At 37.6% G+C, this 12287-nt stretch overlaps 2 protein-coding genes across 3 annotated transcripts in view; one reads left to right on the plus strand and one right to left on the minus strand.

Moving 5' to 3' along the window:
• Positions 1-12287, plus strand: part of LOC5572694 (protein Lilipod) — an 88902-nt gene that overhangs the window by 52721 nt on the left and 23894 nt on the right. The gene's annotated exons all lie outside the window — the stretch shown is intronic.
• Positions 3877-5119, minus strand: LOC5572695 (tetratricopeptide repeat protein 12). The gene is made up of 2 exons (XM_001660463.2): positions 4668-5119; positions 3877-4606 (listed from the first exon to the last, which is right to left on the minus strand). The coding sequence occupies exons 1-2, from the start codon at positions 4796-4798 to the stop codon at positions 3937-3939; spliced, it is 801 nt and encodes a 266-aa protein (XP_001660513.1). The 5' UTR covers positions 4799-5119; the 3' UTR covers positions 3877-3936.

Below are 12287 nucleotides of genomic sequence, written 5' to 3' on the forward strand. Positions count from 1 at the left end.
AATCATTTTGTTTTAATTACGAGTTGAATAGTGCATGAGCAAAAATATTATTATTTTAAAATTATTCAAAAATTGTTGACAAGTCCTTTTCAAAGGTTAAACAAATAAGGAAAACCAGTTTCAGCTTTAAAAATATTGTTTAACTGACAAAAATTAAAAAAAAACCTGGTGTATTTCGTTAACAATCAAGGTTTTGTGCAGTTTTTGTTGAATAACTTGGTCAAATCATTTTTTAGTGAAATGTGGCGTATAAAAGTATGAAAACAATTAAGTAAGCTTCTAAACCATGCAAAAAGATTTGGAATCTATTGAGTATTCATGAAGTTATGGTCAAACAAAGATATTATTTTAGTTAAATGAGGAAACATTTGGTGTAAACTACTTTTTATTGAAACTAGTTTTGATTTTCAGTGTTGCATTTGAACGCGTTCAGTTTGCGTTCCAGTTCAAATTTTTGAACGAGTGATCAAGTAGGCTTGAACATTGTTCAGTTCAAAAATTTGAACCCGTAGGAGCTGAAAATTGAACGCGCAATGAACATTGATATTATGGCAGATGCACAACTTATTTCAGTGCGGAAGATTTACCAAAGATATTATGGAACGTTTTACATTCCATACATTTTGAGTGAGTTGAATTCAATACAGATCGATGTAGTTTATTCGAGTTTTAAGCTTCATTGTGCGGGCCGTTCATGAGCAGGTGCAGAATCTTGCACTAGAGTTCAATGTTTGCTGCGTTCTCGTGCAAAATTGGAACGCGTTCAGTTCACTTTTTGCTCGCGTTCAGTTTGAAATGCATCACTGTTGATTTTACATAAATTTGATATTCTAAAAAGTTTTCATAAATTTAGTTTTTAGGATAATGGTGCTAAAAGTTTCAAAATTGGTTAGAGATTACCGAAGTTATGGTAACTTCACTGAAGGCAATTTTTTAAAACATGAAAATTTACCTTCAAGACGCTGGCGCTCCCTCTAAATCTTAATATTTTTGGCTCAAACTTTGAGGTTTCTCTTCAATATGTTTCGAATTTATAAGAGTACAAGAATTTTTGGTTTTGAGAGCTTTTGAAAAATAAGCCGCACCCTAATAAACAGTAGTGTGAGTAGCGAATAGGGGCATGCATGTAACCCATTCAAACGCAACTCTGAAATTCAAGTAATCCGATAATCGTGTTCTGTGGATTTTTATTGCAGAGCACAATATTATGAATCAATTAACCATGACGTCACGCTGCAACTTCTAGGCTGAATTCGCACTTGCTGCAATACCATGACATGGCAATTTTCACAGCCGAAATGCTGCCATAGTGAGATTGAATACAAAAAATATTCGATAAAATGAATGAATACGAAATTAGGCAGCGTCCATTTATTACATAACGTTAAAATGTACAATTTTCGACCATTCTCGCCTCCGCAACGGTCTTCCCATGAAAAAAATAAATTTTGTGTTTGAGCCGCAACATTTCAGCCTACTCCTCCTCCCCCTAGAGCGTTACGTAATTTGTGGACGGCGCCTTAGTCTGCAGAAATTTGGTGGCGTTGTGTATTCAATTTGACTCTCTGCTATTCTATTTATAACTGCAATTCTGTTCTCAGTGTAGTCTGTATTATTCTACATTGGCCCTTTCAACGAGTAGAACATAATGAGTGACGTTTATTTTCAGGATTTGTCAACAAATACGAAATGTTACCAATACATAAACTAGTTTTTGCGCAGTTTTGGATTGCCGAAGTGAACATTTTTATTGCCAACAATAGTAATTGCATTTCCGATAAAAGAACAAGTGCCTCGTGACTTTGGCGAGGAAAAATAGAAGATTAAGAGAATAAAATAGTGTTTTGTATATAATATTTAATAAATGAAGAGTGCTCAAGTGTAGTTAAGGTGTCTCCTGCTAATTGTTGTGCTCTATTGTTGCGTAAATTGCCCTCTTAAAAGTTCAGCTGCTTAGGCTGCCGACAATACGTAAGTTTCCCTATTTGCAAAACAACTTTATGATGATGAATAACAAATTATCCTGACATCCAATCAAATAGTGGTCTTCGGCAAAGTTGTAGCTGGGAGGATTTCACATTACAAGAGTTTGTTCACTTTTCCGTAAAATATTATGAAGAAGAGATAGAGGTTTGAACACAAAAGATTGGCGTTTTCCTTAGTAATCTCCATATAAATTTCAAATGGCGTGTGCACAGTCAAATTTCTTCCGAATCATTTCAAACTTTGGGAGGATGCTATTTACCATAATTAAAATCATTTAAGCATAGGGGAGCTAAAATTTCAAAATTTGCATCACTCTAGTCTGCAGTGATTGATAATTGCTGCTCTTTTATGGTGAAGTATGATCTGAGCTATTCTAACCATAGTCACTACCCAAACTAGCCAGGATTAAGCTTTATGCAATCTCAGCACGAAAAGACCAGCAGCGCAAAAATCAGATCGGTATCTATTGAAAGTCACCAAAAGCGAAAAAGCACAGAAGACACTTTGTAAAATGCATAATGCAAAACCATACAGGTGATAATTAAACATATTCATAATCTCACCCTTTTTTAGCCTCAGTCTGAAGCCTGAAGAAGGGCAGCCGATTATCTCGAAGAAACGCAAGATCGCCTGTAGCATTGTTCCGGGTAGTACAGGGCGCTCTGGTACTCCACAGGCTCCGTTATCGGTTATGTTTTGTTTAGACCCCTCTAACCATTCATTCCTAGGCACGGTACGCAGCACACCATGAATAAGAGGTCACCTCTGAGGTGGATTTTCACCACCCGAACCGGCTGCCCGTAGTGTAAATTCTTAGCCAATTGAAGCAACCGCTACCGACACTACGCGACTATCTAGGCTGCTCGGGAAAAAGAGGTTTGAATAACTCCTAACGTGCCCAAGCAGCCGATACGTTAGCTTTGTTTACTTAAAACAAATTTTGGGTTATATTGGAGAGAACAGAATCATTTTTCTTATCCTAGAGCAATAAGTTGTTTTGTCGTGGAAACACGTGATTTCGTGAATATTTTTTTTAAGTTTCATACGTTACATAACAACGAAAGTGTTATGCGAAACGCCGTTTAAAAACATCCATGATAAGACTTTGAATGACTGAACGAAAATCTATAGTTTGAAAGCAACAAAACTGTAGTTTCAAAAACATTGTTTAGGTTCATCCTCGAAAAATTGGAATTTGATTGGAAGGGGGTTATGAAGCTTAACAAAACTTCGAGAATACATTCAACAAAATCAAAGAGCAGATGAAATCTACAGTTACAGAACCAACTACTGTTCTACTACTGCTCCCCATAAAAATACGGGAATAAAATAACATTTTTTCTGTATGGGATATACAAACTTGCAGGGCACAATAAAATTATACGATATGTATTCAGAAAATCTGAGCTAGGATTTGTTAAATTCAGAGATAAAGTTTATATTTCCGAACGAAAATTTGAATTTCTTTGAAATTGAAGAGCTTTATCAAAAATGATACGTGATACAAAAAGTTTAATAATGTGAATAATTTTCATGAAAATATAAAAACATGCGAATGAAACAAACTCATATTGCTAAAAAACTGTACATGTTACGAAAATGCAAAATCACTGGGCCAAAATCTATTAAACCCATTGTAAATAGTCGCATTGCGCAAAACAATGGGTTGATTTTGTTGCCTAGTGTAATTCAAACAGAAAGGTCGGACACAAAACCGCATCACGCCAATAAGTGGTTCGCCGATTTCCTTGTTGTAGTTGCGTTTTTGCGCCGAAGTAAAAGTTACAAACCCGTTGAAAGTTTTGTCGATAAATTTCCAAATAGGGCTCTGGCTACCAACAGCGTTTCAGACAGGACTTGTCAAGAAATTATCATTACTGCTGTTGAAAATTGTATTCAACCCAAGGAAAATAAGCTTTATTAACATGAGTTTTAAATGATTACAATGCTCTAAATATCATTAGAAGAATTTGATTGTACATCGTCCATTGGATTCGTCCGGTCCTTACCATCCCCGCCTCCAGTCGCTCCTGATTCTTCGGTTGTCGTCGCATCCTTCCCAGCGCTTCCCTCAATTTCCAGCACAATCCGGTCAATATAGTCCAGCTCTTTCGGATTGTTCTTCTTCGCCTCGGAGATGCTCTTCTCATATGCTCTCATTTCCCCCAACAAGTAGTAACCTTGTGCCCGATAGATCCAAGAGCGCAAATTCTTCTCATCCAACTTGCTAATTACAAAGTCGCAATCAATTATCGCTCGCTTGCACATCTGTATCTTGATGTACGCCAAAGCCCGATTGTTGTACAATATTGGGCTATCTCGGATCTGATCGATGGCTTTCGTGTACATGCTGATTGCTTTTTCGTACTCTCCTCGCCGGAATGCCCGATTTCCTGCCCGTCGCAAACCCTGTGCCGTCTGTTCTCGTTCCTTGCGTTCGGAGGCCCGTCTAGCGGCATCACGCTCCACTTCTGCCATGAACGCAAACTTGTCGGCGGCCATCGGCTTATCCAGTGATTCCTCGCTGTTTCTGTTGATAACGGTTCGCTCCTGGTTCACCCGAACGATGAAATTGTTGACGTCTATCTTCTCCAGGTCCTTCTTGTCCTCTCCAAGATACCTGATGATTTTAACGATTTAACGCTAAACTACTTTGTTACAGTTAAGTTAACTGTACTTACTGATCAGCAAATGCAATTCCCATTTGCTGCTTGCCCTTATCGCCACTGGTCATCAAATTGAGGATTTTCATCACTTCGTCCACCTTGCTCATGGAGGCCTCAAACTCCTCCTCATCTTGCTTGCTAACCATGACGGTTGTAATGAATAATCTGCGCCTTACTTTGTTACTTCAGATTGGTCCCGGTCGCACAACCAACAAGTCTCTACCGACCGAAGGCTGAATATCTAATGCCAAACAATCGCTTTCTGAAGGGCGGTTTTAGTCCTGAGTGGGCAAGTCTTCAACAAATCCACAGTTTGTTGTTCCAACATGGAAACGGCGTTTCGATAACAAAATAGCATCGTTACCAAGGGCAAGGTATGACACGGAATCTGAATGGCTGTTGTTTACATCATGTCCTACCATCAACAGGATTTTATGGGGGTGGGAACGCTTATTGCCGGTGAATCGCGGTAGATGTCTTGGTGAGAAGATCTAGAACTTTTTTCTAGGTTGGTATAAATTGCAGAGCTACTGGCAGGTTTCTTTTAAAAGAGTTGATCACTAAAAAATTGAAACCTCATAAATCACTATTTTCAATGCAAGGTCTCTAATGTCTCTTATTTTTTACCAAAATTGCCTCAATTGTCAATTTTTCCTTGTTCTGCTTGCCTGGTACAAAATTCTAGAAAAACTTTCAAAGAAACTTATGACATGTCATACCGGAATTTCATTATAGTTTCCTCGAGGAAAATCTTCAGGAATTATTTTTTAAATATTTTTAGGGATTCTTCTGGAATCTCTCCTGGAATTCTTCTAAAGCTTCCTCGACCAATGATCTCTGCAATTTGCCCAGAAATTCCTTTTCGGATTTTCAAGAGCTTTTCGAGGTATTTATTCAGATTTTGCCCCAGCAAATCCTTAAACACTTTAACGCAACTACCTCTAGTAATTTACAGAATTACAGGGCTGATAGCTGTTGTTTAATATATTTGTTCACTATTTGAATTCAAGTCTCTAAAAAGCCTCTTTTTTATATAGGGACTTCTGAAATTTCTATTTTAATCAAAATGGCTAAACTCCCTTTTTCTACTTTTCTGATTGCACTGAACTCTGGTTCAATATTCTAGAAGCTCTAGAAAAACTTTTAGAGGCGCGCCTATTCCACAACTTTTCAGGAATTTGTTCTCAGTTTCTTAACGTAGAAACTTCAGAAATTCTGTTATTTTTTTTCCTGAGATACTTACAGGGGTCGCCTTACAAAAATACCGCCATCTATATCCTTATCTATATACTTACAGAAATTCCGATTTGCTCTAGAAAATCTTTGAGCGCACCAAAGTTGCTATTATCTCCAGTAATTTTCACAGGGATTACTCTGATTTTTTTCTTGGTTCTATCCCAGGATTCCCTTCTGAAATTTTTCCACTGAATCCTCCAATGTTTCCTTCAATTTGTACTCTAGAAAGTATTTCAAAAATTTCTACAGGAGTTCTTCCTAGCAAATTCATAAAATGTTCGTTCTAGAGCAGTGATTCCCAAAGTGGGTGAATTTGCTTTCCCGAATCAGGCTCAATCGTATTGCAAATATCGACACAAATTTACGTCATTTGACTCGTTGCATCCACAAGAGTTAAAATCACATGATTTATTGGTAGTGTGTATTTAAAATGTTTGATTATGTTTGAATGTGTGATAATGAAGTAAAAAGTCTATTTTTTATATTGAAGCTTGTATCGAAATATTCAGACCATGAAGAAATATTTCAGTTCACAAACTGTTTTCTGAAAATTTCAATCAAAAAATGTCAGTGATCAGACAGACTGGACCAAGTGTTTTCTAATGATTTCAGAAAAAACTTACTGCAAGCGTTCGGAAAACATAATATTTGGCTTATTTGCTGTAATATTGAAATTTATCTATTTGATGAGACATCTGTATCAAACTTCATTAAGAAGAATACAAAAAATGGAGTATGTATATGACTTACCATTACAAGGCCAAAAAATCGCCTAGGCCGGTCTATCTAAACCAGTGTTGTAAGCAATCACGGCAATCGACGCGTTTTCGTTGACATTCGACAGCCTTAGAAAATGTCAATTGGATGCAGCTGGTCATTGTTTATTTCTATCTGTTTTCGTAATAAGAGTTGTTTTCATTAAATTTGTGTCAGACAAGCAAGAGTTAATATTTTTGAAATTCATGCTAAATTTAGGATTGATAACAATGTCATTGTGTGAGACGACATTCATTCCACAGCTTTTGGGTATTTCGATGTCCATTCTACCGCTCGTGTGGATGAGTGTTTTTATATACGTGTATAAACTCAATCACACCACTTATATTCGAAAAGAAGCTTATGTGTCCGCTGGAACTAACTCATGGTATTACTTCTGGAGACGGGGACTTCTATTTTTTAACGCCGCCGTACTTTAAGGTGATTATAAAACGAAGCCAAACTTTGAATTTTCAAGTGCACTAGACTGGTAAATCTGACAACAGTTCGCTTTGAAAATCAATCAAATTGCTTGCTTTCTGGTGATGACCAATGGGACAAATTTTTAACGCGGAGCGCTGTTTGATTCTCAAGACTTGTGCTCTTGAAAATTTGAGGTGTGGCTTTGTTATATAAACACCTTAAGTTCTCCGCTTCTGTTCTGACTGCTTTCATAAGCTGGCTCCTGCTCGCTCTCTTTGGTCCTTCTGTCTCCTCCCGGCGACGTAGGTTGTCCATTAGTTTCGGTAAGGGGGAACGACCGCACTGTAGGACCCCGTCTACCGGTGGATATCGCATGCAAATGAGTGTAGAAACATCAGTAGGCTGCTGACCATGGAAGCGAATCGAACGTCGCGAGAAATGTCGCATGCTTACAGCACTGACTGGTCTGAACACCGATCAAATATCCTCTTAAAGGGTGTACCGAATCAAATTGCAACAGACACACAAATATTTGGCATAATTCGCACGTTCAACCAATCAACATGTTATGATTATTTTCCCATGTTTGTCGACGGTTTTTTGCGTGGCAGTCCATTTTTTCTTCATATCTTCCTCCGCATATCGTAACCGCATATCAGTCCAACTACAAATTTTCACACCGTATAACACAAAAATGAACAGTGAAAAGCAAATTGTGAAAATTTGGTTAAGATATGAACATGTTCTAATCCTCTAGATTTTTTTTAAATATTCGTATGGAAAACGAGTTTTGAAACTTCACAGCCCATTTTCTCAATGCTTACTTTTTACAGATGGGACTGACTTGCGATTCACGGCAGTGTACCACTCCAAAACCTCTTTCGAGTAATGGCACGAGGCCAAATCCGGCTAGAAAATCGTAGGACCATCGTGTGACCTCAGAAGATGAAGCAGACGCTTTGAAGGCATTCCCTTATGTCCCATGCCCATTGGCAGTTCCAAATCATATATTTTTTTGGCAAACTTTGACATCTTCTGCTTTCTAACGTCCTCAGAGACATCAAATTTATGATGAGCAGTGAAAAACTGGAGCACCAGAAGCTGGCGGAATTCTGCTTTTACATAAGTCTCGTCATCGATAACGAGGCAATGTGGTTTCGTCAATACCTGGGTGTAGAGCTTCCGTGGACGTGTTTTACCAACCATATTCTTCCTTCATCGCGATTAGGCGCCTTTTGGATTTTGTACGTATGTAGTCCTTTACGTTTTTTCGCATCTTGCTTAAAACTTTTGGGTAGATTCAGTTTCTTCGCACCATCTCGAACTGAACTGTTGGAATTCCTCTTGAAAGCTTGAACTACCCGTTTCTGATACTTAACACTATACGGAGATCCATTTTTGCCACTTTTTTCTTTCCGATCGATGGTCAAACGTTTGTGGTAACACTTAAAAACACGAGGCACCGTAGAGATGAGATGAGATAGATCCGGATTTTGGTGCAATTTGATTCTATTATATTCTATATGTGATTCCGAATTGGACTAGGGGTTGACGATGTCAACTAATTTTGTATTACAATTTTACATAAATTTATTTGGAAGATATTTATTTACAACTCTTCCAGAAATTCCTCAATAAATTTGACCTATGAAGTTCCTTCAAGAATTGCCTTAAGAATTTTCTCCAGGGATTGCTCATAGTTCTTCCAAACATTTCTCGAGTTATTTCTCAAGTAAAATCTTTGGACTCTTCAAAATATCATGGAAGGTTACACATAGTACAGCATTTTTTTTTCAGTTATTGTACCGATTATTCTTTCACAAATCTCTCCCGGAATTCCGTTCGATATTTTCTAACGAATTCCTTCAAAAAGTACTGTAGGGATCCAGGGATTCGATTGATCATTTTTCCAAATATTGTGGAAAACTAATCAGCGCGTCAGTGGAATCACCCAACCGGCTGTCCGGAAAGCACGTCTCGCCTTCACAAGTGCTAAATGCAGAAATCTAGATTGGATTGCACTGCAAAGCCGTGCTCGACAGTAAGTGCATACTCACACTCTGATAACATGGGTGCTGCCGTTCTATGTGTGTGTGCTGCTTCAGTCATCATTATAATCATCAAGGCTGTTGTGTAGTAGGGTGTGCCACACAAATATTATCTTGACAACTTATCTAGAAAATCTTCCAACACATCCTCTAAAGTCTAGGAGTTCTTTCAGACATCCTTAATGGAGCACATCAAGTATTTCTACAGAACTTTCATCTGAAATTGTTTAAGAATTTCGTTTACCTCCAGAAATACTCTAATAATTTCTGAAAAATTACTTGACAATTTGCTGGAGACATCTCCTGCAGGATTTCCTGAATAAACCATACTGGATTTCAGGGCCTCCTCTAAGGATCACTCCATAAATTCCAGAAATTTATTTTCCTCCACCAATTCTCCCTGGAATTCGTCTACAAAATTCTTCCAGCGTTTTTTCTCCGGTATTTGCTCCAGGAAAGCAGCATTCCAACCAATTTTCTGCTTGTATTACATCCTGGTGCGAAATTCAAGAGGTTCTAAATAAGCTTTCTTTCAAGAAAATTAAAAACAAATATTCCATAGTACTAAAACAAGATATTCGTTCAGGGATCTTCCACGTACTTTCCCAGGAACAGCTTCGGAGCGCCAAGCAGGGATATTTTGAATCTGCTCTGCAAAGCAGCCATGATTGTTTCGCTTGTTATCCTGTTGAAATTCTAGAGGGTCTTGCTAGTATATTCATCACTGTTATTCGAACGGATGGCTATCGGAACTCGATCATGTTCCGTTTTGATCAGCTCGACGAAATCTTGATTATTTCCTGGGCACCGCAGACTTATTGTTCAAAAAACTGCGAACAGAATCGACTTTTACCGTTTTGTGTCAAATGCCGAACAGGACTCCGATACTCCAAGACGGGTGTGGTGGTCTAATGGCTACCGCTTCTGCTTCATATGCATGATCTTGTGTTCAATTCCAGGCCCGTCCCTTTCCTCGTACTTTGTAGTTGTATCTTTCACTTGCTTCTATCTTTCCCTTCTTATCTATCACATTTGATCTATTCGTTCATAGCATTTGCTAGAACCAGAGACGGACAAAAAAGCGTTTCCCTATGCTTCCATTCTTCCATCATTATAGCACGCCTTTCCGTACGCCTCGTACATAGGCAGCCTGCTAACCGAACAGCAAGTCTCTCTGCCATACATTTATCACGCCTACACCTTCCCCCATGAACTGGTCTAGACACAGTTTATATACGGTCTACTGTGGGAGCCAGATCAATGCATCATCAATTTCTCCCCCTTCCCCTCATTGGTCTGCAATCTGATGTGGCAGGCGCCATTGTTGCCTAAAAATAGAATTACCAGCACTTATACATTGAGGGAGTCTGTTAATCCCGAACATTCATCCGGTTGGTTCCTTGTGTAAGTGCAGCTGATCTGGCGATACTGGAGTAACGGGCGACCAATCAATCTCAAGCTCAAGCAAGCTCAATGCCGAACAGGACTCATAATCCGAACAATTACATTTAATAGCAATTTTTCATGAAAACCTCTACATTTTAAAGTTGTGACAACGGTTGGCCTGTTTCAACATCTAGAACTAATGACAGTTACAAAAATACAATTGCAACACAGATACCAAAAATTTTCACTAGTTTTAATTTGTCATCATCCATCAAATCCTAGCTGATTCTCTTTCAAAATGACGAATGCTCCTTCTACGACTCGACTATTAATTTCGATGATATTGATATCATTCGCAAAATCTAGAAGCATGTTCCACCGTGTGACGATGTGCCCCCGTTTTTTTTTTGCAAGCCAGTTGCTTCTTATTACTCTTTAAAATCAGTATTTGACAAGATTCGGAATCGCTTTGCTTCAATGGGGTTTAAGACCACCTATGGCTACCGCTTCTGCTTGGTAAGCAGAATGTCGTGGGTTCAATCTCAGGCCCCTGTCTACTTTGTAAATGCTTTTATTGGTTGTGCAATATCCCTTTCGGGACGGACCATATTTGAGTGATTATTTCAAAATTTACCTTATAAACTCATCATCTCGTAGAACAAAACATTCTTTATTTTGGCTATTCTATCACTCCATGAACTTTTTAGGGTCAAATTCAGACCAGCACAATTGTGCTGGTCCGTCTCCAAGGCGGTCGATGTTCGAAAAAAAAATATTTTTTTTTATTTTTTTAAAAAGTTGTTCAAGTCACGCCTTTTAAAAAAAAAATTGGACCCGTATTTTTTTATTTCGTCATTAGGGTGCTCTTTCGTGAGATAGGGTGACCCAAAAATTCAGAAATAATTATGTTTTTTTTAATGCACATTGAAATTTAAAAAAATAATGTATATTAATTAATATGATTTTTTTTATAAATGGAGCGAGAACAATGTACGAGAGATAAAAATACTTCATATTCTCTCTAAGATTCAAAGCATCACGTGACGATGACGTTTATCGAGATTATTCAAGAACTAGTCTACGTCATATAAAAATGGGTAAACATACATGTGTGAATAACTTGAAAACTAATTGGCTCAATCAAATCGTCTTTGTTTTGCTATGTTTGTTTATATCCTCCTAAATTATGTGGGATTTTCAAAAAATAAATTATGCAATAAAAATTAAAATTTAAAATAATAATAAACCTTCGAATTGTTTAGTGGAATACCTATAAATAAATGAAAACCGAATTGAGAACTATATCATTTTATTCCTCTACAGTTTGTATCCTTTGACAGTTACGCATAATTCGACCTCCACTATAAGGCCGTTGTCAGAGTCGTGTACTAGACTCGAAAATTAAATTATTTTTTTAGAGACTCCCTCTTCCTCTTTCACTCACTTTACCTAACATATACACTATCACTTTTGAAATCACATAGCCCTCCTTCAAATGATGCTTGAACAATGTTTTTGTTAAGATTGGTAACATGGAACTAATTTATTTTAAATAATTGGAATCATTCATTTTATTCCTAGAGCTAAAATGGAAACATCAAAATATTCAGTCTGCGTAAGCAGCATCCCTAAAAATTCATGTAAATTTACGTCATATGTGCCCGACAGCTTGGACGTTTTTAAGTGCTAATAATTACCATACAATTTCTTCTTCTTCTTTCTGACGCTAAAGAAGCCTGCTTCTCAACTTCTCATGAGCACTTCCAAAGATATTAACTAACAGCTC

Source organism: Aedes aegypti, chromosome 2, assembly GCF_002204515.2.
Source record: "Aedes aegypti strain LVP_AGWG chromosome 2, AaegL5.0 Primary Assembly, whole genome shotgun sequence".
NCBI lineage: Eukaryota > Metazoa > Arthropoda > Insecta > Diptera > Culicidae > Aedes > Aedes aegypti.